Source organism: Hippoglossus stenolepis, chromosome 1 (assembly GCF_022539355.2).
Source record: "Hippoglossus stenolepis isolate QCI-W04-F060 chromosome 1, HSTE1.2, whole genome shotgun sequence".
Classification (NCBI taxonomy): Eukaryota; Metazoa; Chordata; class Actinopteri; order Pleuronectiformes; family Pleuronectidae; genus Hippoglossus; species Hippoglossus stenolepis.
The window spans coordinates 10,844,116-10,862,475 of NC_061483.1; the positions used below are offsets into that span (position 1 = coordinate 10,844,116).

Genomic DNA, 18,360 nt, shown 5'->3' on the forward strand with positions numbered 1-18,360 from the left:
AGCAAATCCTTCCCTATACTTCAGAATCAAACAATATTAACAGCAAACAATTTAATCTGTTACATATATTATTTGTAAATTTTCAATTTAATGATTTTTCTTTTCCCAAGAAAAGCACATGCACCTTGAAGCAGGTGTTCGTTTAGAAGTTTCTGCACCGACTGAAAGGATGGAGCTGCTGTGAGGGACTCCAAATCTGTACATGAGTTATTATTCAGGCTGAAAATCAAAGATGGATAACAGAAGGGTCAGCGCAGCGATAACGACTTGATTAGGTCCCAGGATGAACGACAAGCAAACAAAATACACAGCCTCATTTCTAGCAGTTCATTACAAGCCCTCCTGTTTTGATGAATTACCCAAACACACACAAAGAAAGTGACCTTACAGCCAATATCTGTAACAGTTTTATGAGGTCGCTCCACAGACAGAAAAACTGGGCTTGGAGGACATTTCAGGTATATTTTCTCTGATCCACTTGACAACAACAACTATAATTTACACACAGAGCAACAGCGTATAAATATCACAACGAGAAAACTGAGCTTGAGCCGCCAAACCTTGAGAAAGTACTGCTTGTGTGTGTGTATGGCTAAACTGCGACTGTGTCAGACTGAATCCAAGTGAGGTACTGTACGTCCTGGGAGGCAACTGCAAATCTTACCACAACACATAAAGCCCAAACCCTCCATAAAAGATGGCAGCTAAACCAAATACTGCTCTATCTTTGAATATTCCCCCTTTCATGTTGGACAGAATTGAGTTTATGTTTCTACAAAGCAAGTCAAATTGGACCTTAAATGATAGGGATGGCGAGCAGTTCTAATACAGCGCAGCCATATTTAACAAACCGTGACTTGACTAATGTAAGCACAGATGGAAGTTTCATCCACAGCTGGTTTTGTGTCCCATCCCAAGGGTAAACACACCATTTGGGGACAAAAGCCTCTGTAAGCAGATGCTCCACTGCGAGGCAAAGTTACTACGGCAACTTTATAAATCTGGACTCACGAGGGAAAAAATTGTAAAAACATTGGAATCTAGCCAAATGTTACACACCGATATTGAACCATTAAGTTTTACATGTTCCACACGTCTTTTATTCATGGTTTAATGAGTTTAGTTGAAGCGAATTGATTGACTCCAAGATTTGGATTCAACCTCGACCAAGTGCGGATTTCCTCCAAGACTTTTTTGTTGCCGTTCCTTTGAGCTTCATTGATGCTTTGAGTCAGCAAATGTCAAAAATGAATATATTTGCATGATAGGCCATAAAATGAAAGGTGAAATGTAGTATAGTAGTATACAAGAACAAACTCTAATCCTGTATCAGGACACGGGTATGGAATTGAATTTAATGAATGTGTTATCGTGAGGATGGTATTAGTATTGATTGACCTTAAAATCTGCATCAAAGCACCAGATTTGAGAGTAATTTGTTATTCTAGACTTCTTCTTTCATCTAGTATCCATCCCGATCATTACAGAGCGATGATACAAATCCTCTGTATCTTCTGCCATTCTTGATCACCATCATCCAAATGCACACCAATGGGATGGAATAGACCAATGCAATAAAATACCAATGACTCTATTCCTACGTCAGTATTGAAGCACAGTTGGCACAAGGTAGCATCAGTTGTCTTGGTCCAAACCAAAGCGGAAATATAAGATAAATGGAGCAGGTGGGCACTGCTGGGGAGAAAGACTGCACGGACTTACCGTGCACCAAATATTTCTATACATATTTATCTAACCTTGATAAATTTGTAAGCCTAGACTGCTGGATCGCTGAAAGTCCTCCATTTTCTAGGTCACATGGATACCAACAGGAACTTCATGATAGCGTGGATTGAACCACTCTATCTCTTTGCACTTGGGGATTTAAATTAAGTGTGACGAGGACATAGTGGAAAAAAAAAAAAAAGCAAGAAACCCCTCCGAAGGGAAGCAGCACTAAATGGCCAGTTCCTTGTTATGCTCAAAGCAACTGGGTTAGTTTACCTCAGACACAACGGTCCAGCATTTAGTGATTCGGGGCTTTGAATAATGCACTGAATAGGATTTCCATGGACATACTGTGGTTTATTTCAGCTTGCCAGCCAACCCACATGGAGGCTGTGCTGTGTTAAAGCAGGGTAAACATATTCTACCTTTAGGCAGATGCGCTAACCACACTGTGTCATGGGAAACAGTAGCGGGCTCAGCAGCCTGGTGATGAGCAGGGAGGCTGATTCCACTACATGCTGTGGCTTTCAAGCAGAAAATACAAAAAAAGCTGCTCAGAGGGTGAAGGAAGTTTGTTCGACCAGTTTGGGCTTCAGATGGGAAATTACTTGCATATTCATAAAAACTGAAGATACTGGTAACGAATGGTGTGACTCGCCACGTCTATGATAGGTCTCAATCTTTTCCTTGAGGTCATCGACTATGAATGATGGCAACAGAGGTGATTAGATTCTTTCTGTTGGCAGTCTAGTGATTGGTTAATTAATCAGACTGCCACTGGGTCAGCTCACAGAAAACACCACAGAGTAGTTTAGTGTGTACAGCATCACACCGCACACTACCCACACTGCTGCTATTTCCATGAGGCAGAATGCAACCTGCATGGAGTATACAATTATTTCAGACGCAGGGACAAGATGTGGGATGTAATTCATTGAATGTACCAGCCCCAAAACAAACTCCTTAATGGCATGTTTGGCGGTGTTATTGTACATCGTTAAATTTACGTGGTGACACAAAATCAGAGCTGTCCTCTACTTTTCATGCCAGGCACAAACAACCTGCTAACAACCAACAAATGAAACGGCGTCTATTGTTTTATTGCTTTTATGTAAGATTGTAATAATAAACGATGTGGCACAGGGAGATACAATCCTCACAGCTTCGGTCTCTGTCGTTTATTTTTTAGATCTGATCCAAAGTCCTAATGTTTGAGATGTTTAGGTGTGAAAGGCTGTCACTGACGCTCATTACTCTCCAGCGAGTGGAATTGGAAATCTGACAGGAAGTGTCGTGCCGTCTCAGTCAGGAGTTTTCAAACGCTGTCGATTTAGTCCGTGTAAAGTCTTGCTGCACTTTCATATTGTGATTTGATCACAGTAGAATATGCAGCAAAAGCCAGAGGAACTATCAAAGAAACCAGGGAGAGAAACGTGAAACTACCAAACAACACAACAGCACCACGTTTTTTTAATTAACAGGAATATTTCCCTTCTTTATGAACCATATTGTGTTTATAATTCCAGGCAGCTGTGCATCACAATAGCTGTGTAGCAACAACAGACCTTTTTCCTTTCCTGCCAAAACAGGGACACTGACGCAGACCAGTTTTTGCTCAAAAACATATCTTTCTGAGACTCTAGAACATTAAAATCCCCAACAAACACATCCACGAAGAATATTTTCTTGCCTAATACTTTTTCAATGATGCAACAGTGTGTGTGTGCTGCTAATTTAACAAGGAATGAAAATATTGGAGGAAATAACTGGAGAGAGCAAAGAGTACAGACATCTTTAGGCAATCATGTAGATTAGGCCAAGAAGAAAGAATAGACTGTGAAGCTAAAGAGGCAACTTCAAAAGATTTAAAAGAGCAGACTACATCATATTAGCTGGGTGGAAGTAAAGCAATTGGGTGAAGGCATGAATGTGACAATGAGTTTAATTATACGTATATGTAACATCAGCCACTGGGGTTTCTCAATCAAAACAATAACAAAAGACCTAATTGGATGACGTCGTGAAGCAGCGTGGGATCATGGGAGTTGTTGTCTTCACCACCAGGAAAATATAAGTTTTATCGTGTTGCATTACGAGTGACTAATAGAAACAAAAAACAGCTGACTGGCAAACATGCCAGCAGAGTGCGTTTACTTTGTCATACGTCATTATCACCTTCAGATATAGCCGAGGCGGACAAAGCCATGGGTAAAGCGGAAATGACGCATTTTAAAGGCGAACAAACTAAAACGTCCAATTTCCTTGAATAAAATTGAGGATTTCTCTGGGTGTGAACATTATTGGAATCATTTTGGATATTGTCAGTACATTATTCAAAATAACATAGATGTGGTCGTTTTTAGATATTTTAATGAACATTGTCAAAACTTTAAGTGAAGCTGAGGAGCTGCAAGGTGCCCACATTGATCTGTTGTGTCTGTCCACGTACATTAATCCTCATTCATTTTCAGAGACAGGTCTCTGTTGAGTGAGCAAGGCTGATTACGCATCAGTCTCTGTCAGATTTCCATCTCTTCTGACAGACAAAATAACCGCAGGGCAGACAGACTCATCGCCCTCTATTAAGCCACAGAGGTGAATATTGAGAAAAAACAGTTAACACCATCACATTATTTTAAACTCATCAATAATGTAGGTATCAAATGAATATTTAAAGTGGACCAGTAAAATGTTGGAAAGATCCCAGGTTCTCCGGATTGACTTTTAATTTAAACTACACTTTAAACATTGACTGAACAGAGCCATGAGAACAGGCTTCCTCCGTCCTGTGGCCGCAGAGCAACGTTGGAAAGAAAGCAACTCACTGACAGAACACATCTGTCCAATTTGTGACAGCGCGGTTGTGTGGTTGCTCATGTCATCCACACAATGCTGTTGCAATGGAGCTGAATTGGGTCACAACATCAATCTCTGGTTGTCACTTCTCTCAGTCCAAAGCCTGAAACTTCACACCTCTACCTGAAGCAGCTGGGAACATCTTGATCTGTAATAAGTACGCCCACAGCAGTCACTGTGCAGACAAAAATGGCATATAGAGCAGGAAAATAGAGGATTCATCAAGTTGGAACTGATTGATATAGAAGGTACTGCAGTGCAAACATAATCTCTCTTCATAACAGGTGGTGTAAGTATAAGTTGTCGGCAGGTGGTGGAGCCTGTTCTTTTCATCATTTCATCGCCTCAACCAAGGAGGTTATGTTTTCACCCCTGTACATTTGTTCGTTTGTCAGCAGGATAACATAAAAAATACTTAACACATTTTCACCAAAGCTGGGACATGGGCCAAGAAAGAAGCAGATAAATTTTGTCGGACAGGAAAAGTTTTCCGGTCACTTTCTTTAACCCTATCGAAATATATGATTTTTGACATTTACACAGATTTGCACATTAAATAAAGCATTGATAGAAAAAATCTTTATTTAGGGGCCTGATAGCCTGAGTGTGTGCAATTTTGGTGCAGCTTGATTGGATTTAAGGGGATCGTTGGGCCTTCTAATCTGTTTGTTGGTTGTTTGTTGGTCAGCAGAATTGTACAAAAACCACTGAATGGATTTCCATGAAACTTGGATGGGACATCGGCCAAGAAAGAAGAATTAATCTGGACAAAGGGGCAGATTTGATCCCTTCTTTAACATTGCGAAAACGGGCATTTTGTTTTACATTTCCACTGATTTCCCTGTGAATAATGCACTGATCTTGATGAAAAAAAGACCATTCTTCCACAATGATGATGACAATTACATGATCTGGATTGCTTTGTTTGCTTAGCCGTAATGGCATTTCTTTTTTCCCCCGGATCTTAGTCAGCACAATGCAACATAGAGTTTAGACACCCAACCAGCGCTCACACACTGGGGTTGTTACTGCTGCTTCATTAGCATGCCAGTGCGATTAACTGGTCTTAACATTTGTTCTTTTTTCGCCTGCAGAAATTGTGGCTATTAAAGACAAAAACTGTAGAGAGTAGATTTGCAGTTGCATGCCAGCATTTCATTAAAGCTGTAACTGGATCCATCTTATGGCGTGACTCATGGATTTAACCCTTTTTGCTGTGTTACCATTTGTCATAATTGGCATTGGTGTCTCCGAGTGCAATGGGTGGAGTGATTTCTTAATGACTCTGGCAGAGACGACAGTTTCATAAGGGAAGAGTTTCTGCTAATTTCTGCTCCCACTCTGAAACAAAAGGATGTTCAGGGGTTTTCTTTTCACGCATTCAAACTCAGTGTTTCTTTAAATCTCCAGAAAATCTTTCAGTCCTTTCAGTAAAGTGTGTTTACCATAACAAACGCACACTCAAGTTTATACTTGGTGCTTATGACCATTGTTTTACTGTGATGGATTGAAGGAGTAAAACACTGATCATTTACTCTTCACTTTTCCTTCCTTAGAAAAATGGCTGTTGCCAGATCGTTTCCTGGTGCAGGCACCGCGTAAAACAACGTGAAATGGAGCATGGAGAGAGGCCTGGCCCCTGCTAATGACGGATGTACTTTCTTTCCAGCTGCATGCTCATTTCAACAGTGCTCAACAACAAACAACCCATTAAGGAGGCTCAAAATATTTAGAAATTGGTCAGATGAATCGATGATGGGATCCTCTGTGGACATCCATCACATTTTCCCTGCGAGCATTTGTGTAATGGAGAAATTGACAGTAACATTCTGTCAGCATTGTTAGTTTATGCTGACAGAGAACAAAGTAATTTCTGTCAGAATTGTGCCATCAGACATCTGCTCATCAATGGGGAAACAAGTGAAGAATATAAATGTTGTTATAAAACAAGTTATGGACTTCTCAACTCTCTCAGAATATAAATGTGAATATGAAACACAGTGGAGGATAATCCACTGTTGATGACGGACATTCAACATTGACCATGATCCTTATTGTAACCATGACTACAAAGGCCCCCTAACCTGCACCATCATAAAGGATTAATTTACTTTTTAACTGCAGGGCACTTTTTCAAGAGACAAGCCCTTACGGGTCGCATAACGGGATAGGGACAAAAAACCTAAAGACCCTTTTCGCGACCGAATTAAAAAGTAACAATAGCACAGCAGCACCAGTATTACTGATAACATTAATAATGACTGTGTTCAGCTCAGAAAACCTGATGGTGTGACCAGCATGCAAATACCAAGACCCTAAAACTGAGGCAGCTACACGGAATTCAGTCATCGTTTGTTGTATTATTACCCTGTGTTGCCAAGGGCAGGGTATTGTTTTCTGTTTTTCCTCTCCCGTGTGTGTGCAAAACAACTAAAAACACACAGACATATTTTTGTACCAAACTTGGTGGGATTCTTGTTTGTGAAGGTATCTCTCTATGATTAAACTTTTGGAGCTTATCAGTCAGTGGTGTGGAGACACACAGGACAACACAATACTCACAGAGCAGTGTTGAGCTGAGGTCCGCCTGCTGCTGTGGACTGTCTGCTAGTCGTGTGAACATTCACAGCAAAGGTTTATGCCAAACTCAGCCTGCCTTCTCACGGTGGTAAACATTCATGGATGTTTTAACAGGTTTTTAACATGTTGAATGTTTATCATCTTATTTTGAAGTGTGGCAACATTTGTCAACTGGCACTAAACACAAAAACGAAATGATGGTGCTAAGTTCATCCCACCATCACCTTCATCATATTGGGTCATGAATGAGGAATAACTGTAAAAATGGTGAGCAATCATCTGAAAGTTTTTGAAGATTGTAACCAGTTCCTGACACAGTAATTTAACATTTTCAAGTTTAGCAGTGAAAATACCATCATTCTTATTTTACCATCAGAGGAAGGAGATTCCACTGTAAACACTGTAGGGCCTTACACTTAATATACATTATATGCCATCAATCATTGATTTAGTTGTTTCAGTGAACAGTCCAGTAGTCTCAATTAAAAGAAAAGAAAAGTAAAGAAGAAAAAAGAAAAATACTCCAAGACAATCATAAATCGAAGCACAAGTAATTTGAATAACCGCCTCATGGCTGTTTGCCTCTGCCAAAAGTTTTTCAGGCATTCCTGATGTATCGTGCTCACAAGAATGGGACAGACGTGATGCCACAGTGACCTTTGACAGCCGAAATCGAATCAGTACATCCATGAAACCATGTGAGTGTTTGTGCCACATTTGAAGATTTTCCCTCGAAGTGGACGGACAGACATCATGAAAACATAATACCTCCGTCCACACGGAGCTGTTTTTCAAGCCCACAAATGTGTCTAAATTCATCCTTTTTGTATTTACAGAAATTCTTTGCTCACATGAAGTGAAGGAAGCTCTGACATAAACTTGTTGTAATAAACCCTCCAAGACGGACCTCTCTCAGATTTTAATAGTTTAAACGATCAGGTCTGATCTGAGATGAGTTGTTTGAAAACATCTACAAAAATCCTCCTAAAACGGACCATGGATGTTGTGGGTAATGATGACTGGGAGCTTTACAGTCATTCATAAGCCTCAGTGTTCAACAGCGATCAAAGTCATATATTTACCAAACCTTGCTCCTTGTTTTTGTGCCAGCCTGAAGCAATTCAATGTTTTTTTTAATCAAAGTAGCTGATCTCAGAAAAATGCGTCTACTACTTCCTCTGACCTTTTCTTCTCTCGCTGAATGTGTGTGGAAGTTGGTCCCAGTCAATGATTACGCGATTAGCTGCTGCTGCCTTGGTGAATCAGATTGTTCACGAGTGAAAAATAAAACTGAACAAAAGACACAAGTTGTGGCCTCTGGTTTTCTATACATACATCTGACCTTCTGAGGTCAAGGCTTGAGGAGGCGTATCAATATTACTGCTCTCTGCACTAGTGGACCTTGTGGTGTACCAAGCATTTCACTACACATGTGTAATTGTGAATCCATGTAATAAATAAAACATTGACCTCGGCAGTGACAAGCAACACTTTTAAATACCCTGATAAACAGTATTCAGCCATTTGTGTTATTATGGTCTCATACATTGTATGTTGCACTTATGCCAAATACTGGAAAAAATAAACTAAGTACTGCACAAGGCCATCACAAATTAATTTCCGGAAACATTCAAAAGATATGATTCCTTTTGTCAGAAATAAAATCCTCTATCTGCTCCTTTGCATGATAAATAGTTGTTAAGATGAGAGAATCAACAACCATGTGGAATCCAAAACATTCATGCAAATCCAGGATAAACAGCAGAGCATCTACTTTGGCCACTGCTGGTAAACAGGATTATTTTAGCAGGCATTTGAAAGAAGGTAAGGAAACACCTTGGATACTTAGGTCATCACATGCAAACGTTTACCAGTCGTGACTATGGGAACATTTATAAAAGTCTCCAATCCACCAGAGCTGTTTGAATGATGGAAACAACTGAAGGAAAGAGAGAATATGCAAAATTCAAACACGGGGAAAAAAATGAAAGGGATTCAAACTCACAACCTTCTTCCGGAAACACCATGGAACCCATGTATGTTATTTCAGATAATTCCCCCAATGCAAATAAAGAGCCGGTGTCACAACAAGCAATCAATATCAACTTTGAATAATGTAAAGAAGTGGAGCACTTTGGGCAGGATGATTAAAACCCCACAAGACAGATGACTTGGTGAAAGTAAGAGGAGGAGTTGAAGGCTTACATTGTGTTGCATTCTCCTCCAGACAACCCTCTGGGAGCGGCAGGGAAATGAAGAAGACAGAGATTTAATTGGACATCGGACAAATAGAGCGACTGAGAGAGAGAGACAGAATAGGAGCAAAAAGAATGTCGTTAGTCGTTAGTGAGGGAAGAAGTTTAAATGATAAATGGTGCCGCGGAAATTTCCCATCCACCGGCTTCATTTCACCATGAGATTTAAAACCTCAAGCCACTTTACTCCCAGTGAAAAAACATGAAATCAGTATAAAACCTCTCACATGTAATCAATGCAAATACCAGGACGTGCACACAAACAGCAGCACGATGGGGAGAATTAGTCTGAAGTGGTGTTTTATTTAGTGCACTCAACACTGCTCAGCTGAAAACACATGATCGCTTAATCCTGTCTGGAGCAGATATATTTCAGAATGGACCTCACCTCCTTCATACATGTACACAAGGAACTGAGATATGGAGAAACACGAGCGAGATGCGATCAAGCGAGTAAGTCCTACCCTGAGCACTTTTGTTCTCATCTTTTCCTAGAAGTTGGCCCGAGAGCATGTAAACATGAATTATTAAAGATTCTGAAACCTGCGGAGTTCCTCAAAATGTGCTTTTGCCTTTTAGTAGTTTTTTTTTTCCTTTCGCCCTGCCACTTTAATGTGAGTGTTACGAAGCAAAGAGGAAGGTTGGGTTCGATTTTTCTAATGAGGCCTGTATTTGAAGATATGCTGAATTCAAGAATAACATTTTCAAGGGTCTGGCTTTGTATTACACTTAATGTGTTTATTTCTAACAATTGCAGCTTTTGGAAGTGCAGACTTCTTGTAAAGACAGACACAGTATACAGCATTTAATCTACTTCTCTGCTGCCGCATACTTTTCCATTTTAATCCTGTCACACAATTCATACAGCAGAGGATTATCCACTGTACCTTTTATTTAAAAGGACCAGATTTTATTTATTAAATGGATTTGCCAAATGTGGAAGGATTACACGAAGGAGCATTTGTCAAATGGTTTGGCCAGACGATAAATTGACGACATTAAGAGAAATGTCCTGACATATACTGTCTCAAATGTCTTTCAGTGGAATCTATTCAACACATTGATGTCAGTCAACATATCACATCATTAAAGGGAAAATTCGATAGTATTGTGTCATTTTATCAAGAATAATACAGTGTAAATTGTACGACCATAGAATTTAAATACTGTGTCTAACCGGTTATTTCGGTTTATACACAGAATTTTGCTTTGATTTCCAGTCCTTCTTTTAACATATTCATGTATGATGATGATAATAATAATAATAGCAGGTTGCTGGATACTGGAGCTCGACATATAAAGACTCTTACACAGTGTGTTTCAGTGGCACGGTCCAGTGGACTTTTCGACATCCAGAAGTTTTATGGGTGAATCCTGAATTAGTTTTAACCTATTCAAGTTTGTTGATTTGGATCAGGGGGCAATCCAGGATTAGTTTTTTTTCCCACTTTCTTTAACATTGTGAGATTTTCGTTGATTTTTTTATAGAAAAAATCAATAATGTTGGGGCTTATTTATGGGACTAATATTTATGAGTGTGTGCAATTTAGTGTAAGCAAAAATCTGGGTCTAGGGAATTTCAATGTGCTTTCACATGAGGACTGTGGTGGAGGTATGTTCTCTCTCTAGTTTTGAGTAGGATCATTTTTGGGGAAAACACAGTTCTAATGGTTTCTCAGAAGTAAAACCCATAATTTCTCAAATTGTATGTTGGAGTGTTTGTTTTCTTACTCTGAGTACTGCAGTGGTGGATGTCACACAGCACCTGAGCTCTATGGGGAACATATCAGCATGGATTTACGATGACATTTCAGCTGGAATCTTTGAGGTCCCCAATTCTTTTTCTGGCCTTTGGACTTGAGCCCGGGTAAGTCTACCTTAAACTCAGCATGCCGCCACCAGGTCTGCCTCCGCCAGTAATATAAAAAAAAAAATCTCAACATGCTCAGACTCACACACACTGAGTTGTTAAAAGATGGAGTGAGAAATGAAGAATGCTCAGCACCGTGTGCTGGCTAGAATTCAGGCTTTCAAGTGAAAGTCCAACAATTAGAGAGTTATTTTAGGAATCCACTGGTGGTCTCACACAAACTATTTCAAGATTTATTTTCTGTTCCATCATCTCTCTCAAAGAACCGGGCTTTACATGTTTGTTTTATATCGTGCTTATAATTTTTATAAATATTTCACTTTATTTGCTATTTAACACCAAATATATTTAGATTTTTCAAACAATTTGTAAGTATTTTTTTTTTTTACATTTTCCAAACACAGCAATATTGGTCTTCTTGTCTTATCTCTGTATACGTACCAGTCTATCCAGGCTTGTTCCAGCTGCTGTGGTCGGCCTCTCCTGGGGGGTGTAGGGTCTGAAACGGGCGTTGAACACATCTGAGATGCCGCGTGCAGACCGGCCCATTCCCGATGGCTTTGGTTGGCCACACCCTTGAAAAACCTAAAATGAACAGAGGATGATACGATCAGCAAAGGGGCGAAAACACAACGGAAAAAGTGGAAATGAAAAAGGACTGGTCAGTCTCTAAGAATTATTTAATATTTAAGGGCAATGGCTCATGGTTTTGGTCTGCAGCATGAAACAATGCCCAAAGCTGCGTGAAGTTGTCTTTGTAGAATACACACTCTCTTTGATCCTCTAAAAGTTTTAGTTTGCCTACACCACTGAAAGGTTTCCTTGGAGTAGCCTCTGTCAATTTGCTCACAGCCCCACTTCTGGTTGGTGATCTGAGATAGAAAACGATATCGAGCCAGCCACCTCCATCCACTCTATCAGTGCCCAGGTCTCCTTTCACAGGAAGTGTCATATTGGTGGCAAAAAGGAATTTGCTTGAAAATGAAAGTCAAGCTTCAAAAAGAAATGCATTTGGCCAGAGTTTCTAGGTCAAAAAGACATGAAGGACCAAAGTTAAACCAGTTCTTTACAAAATGTTACATAATTGAGCTTTGATGATGGGTATAAAACTAATAACGTATGGAATAAAGGAATGTGTTTTTAATGCAGCCAATAACATATTTTCTCATGTTTACAATCCCGATGCCATTTTCAACTGACCCGTGACAAGTCTGGATAAGAAAAATATAAATAGTTTTAGTGCTTTGTGTTTGCTTATTAGTACTCGGAAAATAATTGCTCGCTATATCACGAAACACAATCCTTGGAAAAAAAACACTGTTATTAACTTGAAATACAAACTTTTGTTGTTTTGTGGCAAAAATGAGTCAAAAAAAAGAAATGCAGGTCTGTTATTATTTGAACCGTACATTAATTCCTGTGTCGTTCACAGAACTTCATTCTGAGAATAGATTGTTTTCAGATGGCTCCGTCTCTATAGGCTCTTAGGGCCCAAACAACAGACCTGCAAACAGCCAGGCTCATTAGGATTCCTGTCTGGCCTGTCTGCTGGCCCCTGGCACAGGATGTGATGGAGCACTCTAATGTGCTACATGGCCGTCATGACAAGAGGCTGTCTTTTCTCTAATATTTATCACTTCTTCAACATGATTACAATTCCACTATCCTGTACATCTCACACGAAAACCGATTTTCAACAGGCTTGCGCTGCAAGACTGAAGGCACAATGCAGAGTGGCCTGACACATTCCGCAAAGCGCGGTGACCGAGGTGTGAATGCGGGAGAAAAGATTGTAATCTCAGAGCAATCTTTCAGCCGAGCGCAACCTTCAAGCGTCAAGTGCTTAGACAATGGGTCAAGCTGTGAATTGCAGCTCCCCAGATATAGAAAAGAATGCAACATCTAATTCACTGACCTTTGCAACCCGGGAGTGAAGATGGGCCAGAATATATCCAAGCATCAGAATTAAAAGTTGAAGTGAGAGGGCTGCTTTTTGACAAGAAAAAAATGTTCTGTACGTGATAAGATCCTGAGGTGTTGCTTCATATTTGTAACTATTCCACTGAGTGATTAGATATTTGAACTCTAGAGATGCTAAAGAGGAAATTAATGTAGTTACTTCCCTTGCATGTTAACTATCTTCTAAAAGCACACTCATATAAGATTAAACTGTTTGCCAAAGTACAACAGAGAAATGTGTGGTCTAACGTTATTTAAGAAGTTTCTTTTAAAATCTTTGCTTTTGTAAATAAGTAGCATATGAACATTGTCCTTTGAATCCTATCACTGTGTATAACAAGGCTTCTGATGCTTCCGAACATAAACTGTATTCACATTTAAACATCCAGTCTGATAGTATTTTAACCCCTAGGAAAAAAATGCTATAAAAAAATACTGAAATAATTATTTACCCTATACAATGTTTTCAATACAAACGTATATTCTTATTCAAGCATGGCAGACAAAGCTAACTTAGGGCACAGTACCTTGGCAGACACTTGCATGCTGTTGTCTTGCATGTTCATGATAGCGTCAGAGATCTTGATGTCGATTGGCTCAATGACTCCTTCGATGTTGAAGGGTCCATCCAGTCTGTCCGCCACCAGTAACATAGCATCTGTTATAACACAGAGGACACATGTCAATGCAGATGCACACACAGAAATGTCACTACCTCTGTTAGCACATACAGTACATGCATACAAACAAGTTTATATCATCTAAGAGGATTAGAAATACTTGTTTCAAAACCCAGAGGGTACAATCCCTGACATGGGTTAAGGTTTGAGCTCTAACAGAGAGTTCTAATGAAAAGGGCTTTCTCCGAGTGTGTCGACTGCCACTGACCAATCACAAACAAGAGAGGAAACTGCCAGCGCCCTCATGTAAACACAAACACACAGAGGCAGAACGAGATAGACTTTGTGCTTGTTAGAGTTTGTGCAACAACAAGTCCAAATTAAATTTCAATGTGGTTAGTTTACAAATGGCTTATACATAAAACAAATCATTGATTTGCATATGCTAATGTCTCCAGACAGAGAATGACAAGACTTCTGATTTATTCATCCGTTTGCATTAGTATTTCTAAATTGTGAAAATGTTTCAATAAATTCATAAAATCCATGTCTTCGTCTCATGCCAGTAATTACTTTTTAATTACATCTCAGACACTTGTTTATGTCTGTCAAGCATGACTTACATAAGACACCAAATCCTGCATGTATCGCTTAAAACGTGTTATATAAATTTTTGAACTCAACAAGAGGCACGACAAGTTCAAAAGTGTGTGTGGAGGCTGCAGTTGTAACCTAAGTCCCAAAAGTGTGGCTTGGGCTTGGGCTCAGGACGCCCACTAATCAGAGGGTCTGTGGTTCGATACCCAGATCCCTCCAGTTTGCATGTTAAAGGTTTCCTCTAATCGCTCCTGAAGTCAGTTCCATCAGGGAGTGAGTGGTAGAGAAGTGCATGTGAACGTGTGTGACAAGTATTTAAAGTGTGTCCATTCACGTCTTGATTATTTCAAACACAGATATTCTTGTGTACTGTGTCCTTGAAAACATATTAATCATGTATCATTATACAACTTCCGACCGATTGTTGCAAGTTTTGGGAAGCTCATGCCCCAACAAACAAATCTTTCTTACCGCTAATCCTGAAGCATATCATGAAAAAGGGCAAAAAATAATTAATATCCATTGCAACAATACATACAAGCTCGCATGGCATGTGGAGGCTGCAGTTGTACCGTAAGTGCTACTTCTTAGAAGTCTCATTCCAAGATATACCTGTCTACCATGTCCTTGTTACTTGAAAGGCTTCTCATATCACTCCTACACAGACATCAACACTAACTATACCGGTCTTTCTCACCAGACGACCCCACAGTCTTGGTGCAAATCTCGACTTCTCTTTCTAAGAAATATCCACATAGACGCAGGAATGCCTACTACTGCTTTCCAAGAATGAAGTCTTAGTCATTCCATCCAATCATAACATTAATATCCTTACTGAAGAAACTTGGGTGTCAGGTTTGACGACCAGCTATCCTTCACTGACCATGCTGCATCGGTCTCTTAGTGCTAAATGAGAAAGATACGACACGTGCCATGGTGATCCTTCGGCTCAACCAGCACAATGTTCCTCTGGCCAGTCAAACCCTTACAGATGGTCCAGAATGCAGAAGTGTGTCTAGTCTTTGATCAGCCTTAAAGGGTCACCTGAATACAATTTAAGTCACTAATACTTGTCTACAGAACAACATCTGGTTGTGCACCAATGCCCCTAAACCTAATTATATAGTGTCCTGCTGGCTTATGGCCTTATAGAACCTCTGGAAGACCAATTTCCTCCAAGAAACACCTCCTAACACTATGACCTGCCTAACGAGAACTCTTCTAATGTTCTCCTACACTAACACGTAGTTCTTACTTCAAGGTCTCCTTCTGTGAGCACCTGTCAAATTAATACATGTTATGTATAAATTAAAAATAAAACAAGCGCAGGGAGCATGACATTATTACTTCAGAATCGATAGCTAAAATGAATTACCCACCCAATTGCCACTTAATCATACTAAAATAATGTGATGTTATCATTTTCATACAGACGGATGATACTATTGATCATGTCAGACTGGGAGAAGTCAGCAGTGAAAATAATGTGTTTGACATTTTCATTATACTCCTTCCTGTCTCTCCCCAAAAAAAAAGTAATTAAAAGACCAGTAAGTCGTGTTTGAAGGGTTAGCGCTGGTTAAGTGGGAGGGCAGCGATATCAAGAAGTCTTATATCTCGGTGCAGTGGCATTTACAGGGATGTGGACCAATCAGGAGAAGCCTATTTGCCTCTCCGGGGGGGTGCACCTTACAAAAGAGAAGCAGAAACACTATTAGTCATCGGCTGCGTCTTTAGCTGTGAGGAGAGGCAGTGTAAATCATTAGATCATAGGTTATCATGACTAGAATTTTGATGTGGAGTGATCATTAGTCTCGACTACAGCTCTTTAGGCTTCGGCAGCACAGCCTGACGATTTTACATCCTGCTGTGACACTGGTAAACAGCAACACTTCCACGGTCTCTGGCTTGAGACAGGGCTTTAATCACAGGCAGAAAGCAAAACAAAAATATCTCTGTTTACATTAGATAAATATTTTGAGATAATAGGATCCATCATCAGACTAACCAATAGCACGTCAGTGACTCAATATCGTACTTTCCCGAGTTTAGTTATTATTTGTTCAGACTTGCTGTCTGTATCCATGACCTTGCTGTTGGAATCCAAGGATTCTAAGATCTTAAGGTCTGATCTTGTTATTTTAAACAGAATAAAATATGTTATCACACGTTGTGTCTTTTTATGCAGAAAAAGAAAGATATCACAAAATATATTCTAGTCTTCCTTTCGTCCGTCTTAATACTTAATATCCAGGGGCCCTGTCTCGGCCCAACAGAATTATGCAACAGCTGCAACCCAACCTCCAAGCTGGTGAAATGATCCTTGGCGAATGATCAGTGGGTGAAATTCTGGTTGTGGTTTGAATCTGGATTAGAGCAGATCAAAAGATTATTGTGTTGAAGTCAAGACTCATGCTCATATGTCTTAACTTAGCATTTTAACACCCAGAAGACTGATAGTGACAATCAAATCCCCACCGGGTGAGAGTTTGTAAGTTCAGGCTATAACTCAGGAGAACTGTCCAGCAGGTTCGTGACATTGATTCAAGCAGAACTACACCATTTGTACAAAAGAGCACAAATGTCAGTGCTCATTTATTTTCCATACTGCAGACTTCTAAAATAAATAGTTTGACATTTAGGAAATTGCAAGTCGGATGAGAAGATCAATACCACTCTTATGTTAAAAGTAAAGTTTACTTTTTGACTTTAAGCTTTTTGCTATTCAAGATTTCTTAAACCAATACCTGCTGAGTGTGTTTCCTTTCTCATGAAACTTTAATTTTCATCATTTCCATCTGTATTTGCTTGCTACGGGGTCTTCTTCTTCCTTATCTCTGCAGATGCATTGTGGTGTTTTCTGTGTTACTGCTGCCAACTATAAATAAGTGGAACAGTGAATCCAAAGGGAGAATGTAAATCGTTCCTCTAATCTGCTCACACACATGCAGAACACAAAGGAGATACATTTGCTCCATAGCAAAGGTCAAAAGCTTTTAGACAAAAATGTGTTAAAACATTGGAAACAAATTATATTAAGTCTTTATAAATAGGGAATTGAACTGTGAAATTTCCACAAATATGCAGCTCCCACGTCAAGTAGTGTATCTCTGACACCACTGGTCAGAATTTTACCAAACTTTAGTTAACTGGGGTTTAGTTAACTGGGATTTGGATAACTGGCCATATTAAAAAAACTATAATCATTAGATACAATGTCACTTTTAATTGTAACAACTGCAACATCAATGTAGTTTTAAGTAAAGGGAAAGACAATTTAACTTTTGAAAAATATTTTTTTTAAATAATTCTAAAATCAAAGGATCAAGAAAATTGAAGGTCTCAAGAAATAAATCTTAACATTGTGGAGCTCTTCCCTGAATCTGTCAACTCATGGTTCAAACCTGTTAAACTCAGCCTGCCAATAACAACTTCAGGCTATCAACTTGTTTTTTCTTCTTCCAAATGCCCATGTGTCAGGTTATATATGTTGTGAGCCTGGTCTGTGCTGCTACAGTCTAACTTATGAACAGAAATATAGACAGACCATAGCCTCCTCTGTCTGTTACCGGCTGTGTCTGTGAAAAGAAGCATTTCTGTTTGTTTACTTCGGAGCCTCAAATTGGGCGTGATGCTCGGTTAGATTTTCATCCGGATGTGGCCGGAGGTCACTGTGGAGTCTTCACTTGACTATGTTTAGTAAGATCACTGATCTAATGCCACTGCTAAAAAACAGCCTCAGTGGACTTTAGTGAGAGTAGAGGGAAAACTGCCAGCAATTCTCTACTCATTCAGAAAAAAAAGACTCAAAGACCTAAATGGCGTTCTCACATGAGCTCTGACAACCTATTTCTCATATACCTTAATGAATATTTGATGGCCTGTGACTGCGAGT

The 18,360-nt window shown here is 39.6% G+C and overlaps 1 protein-coding gene across 2 annotated transcripts in view; it reads right to left on the reverse strand.

Moving 5' to 3' along the window:
* The window catches only part of gpc6a (glypican 6a), a 126,894-nt gene that overhangs the window by 17,273 nt on the left and 91,261 nt on the right, over positions 1-18,360 (reverse strand). The window contains exons 5-7 of one of the 2 annotated variants that reach the window (XM_035152296.2): positions 13,776-13,906; positions 11,731-11,874; positions 9,370-9,399 (exon numbers count right to left, since the gene is read on the reverse strand). In XM_035152296.2, coding sequence (XP_035008187.1) covers positions 9,370-9,399; positions 11,731-11,874; positions 13,776-13,906 — 305 coding nt within the window. The remainder of the gene's footprint in view (positions 1-9,369; positions 9,400-11,730; positions 11,875-13,775; positions 13,907-18,360) is intronic. The other variant, XM_035152305.2, reaches the window with a different exon arrangement.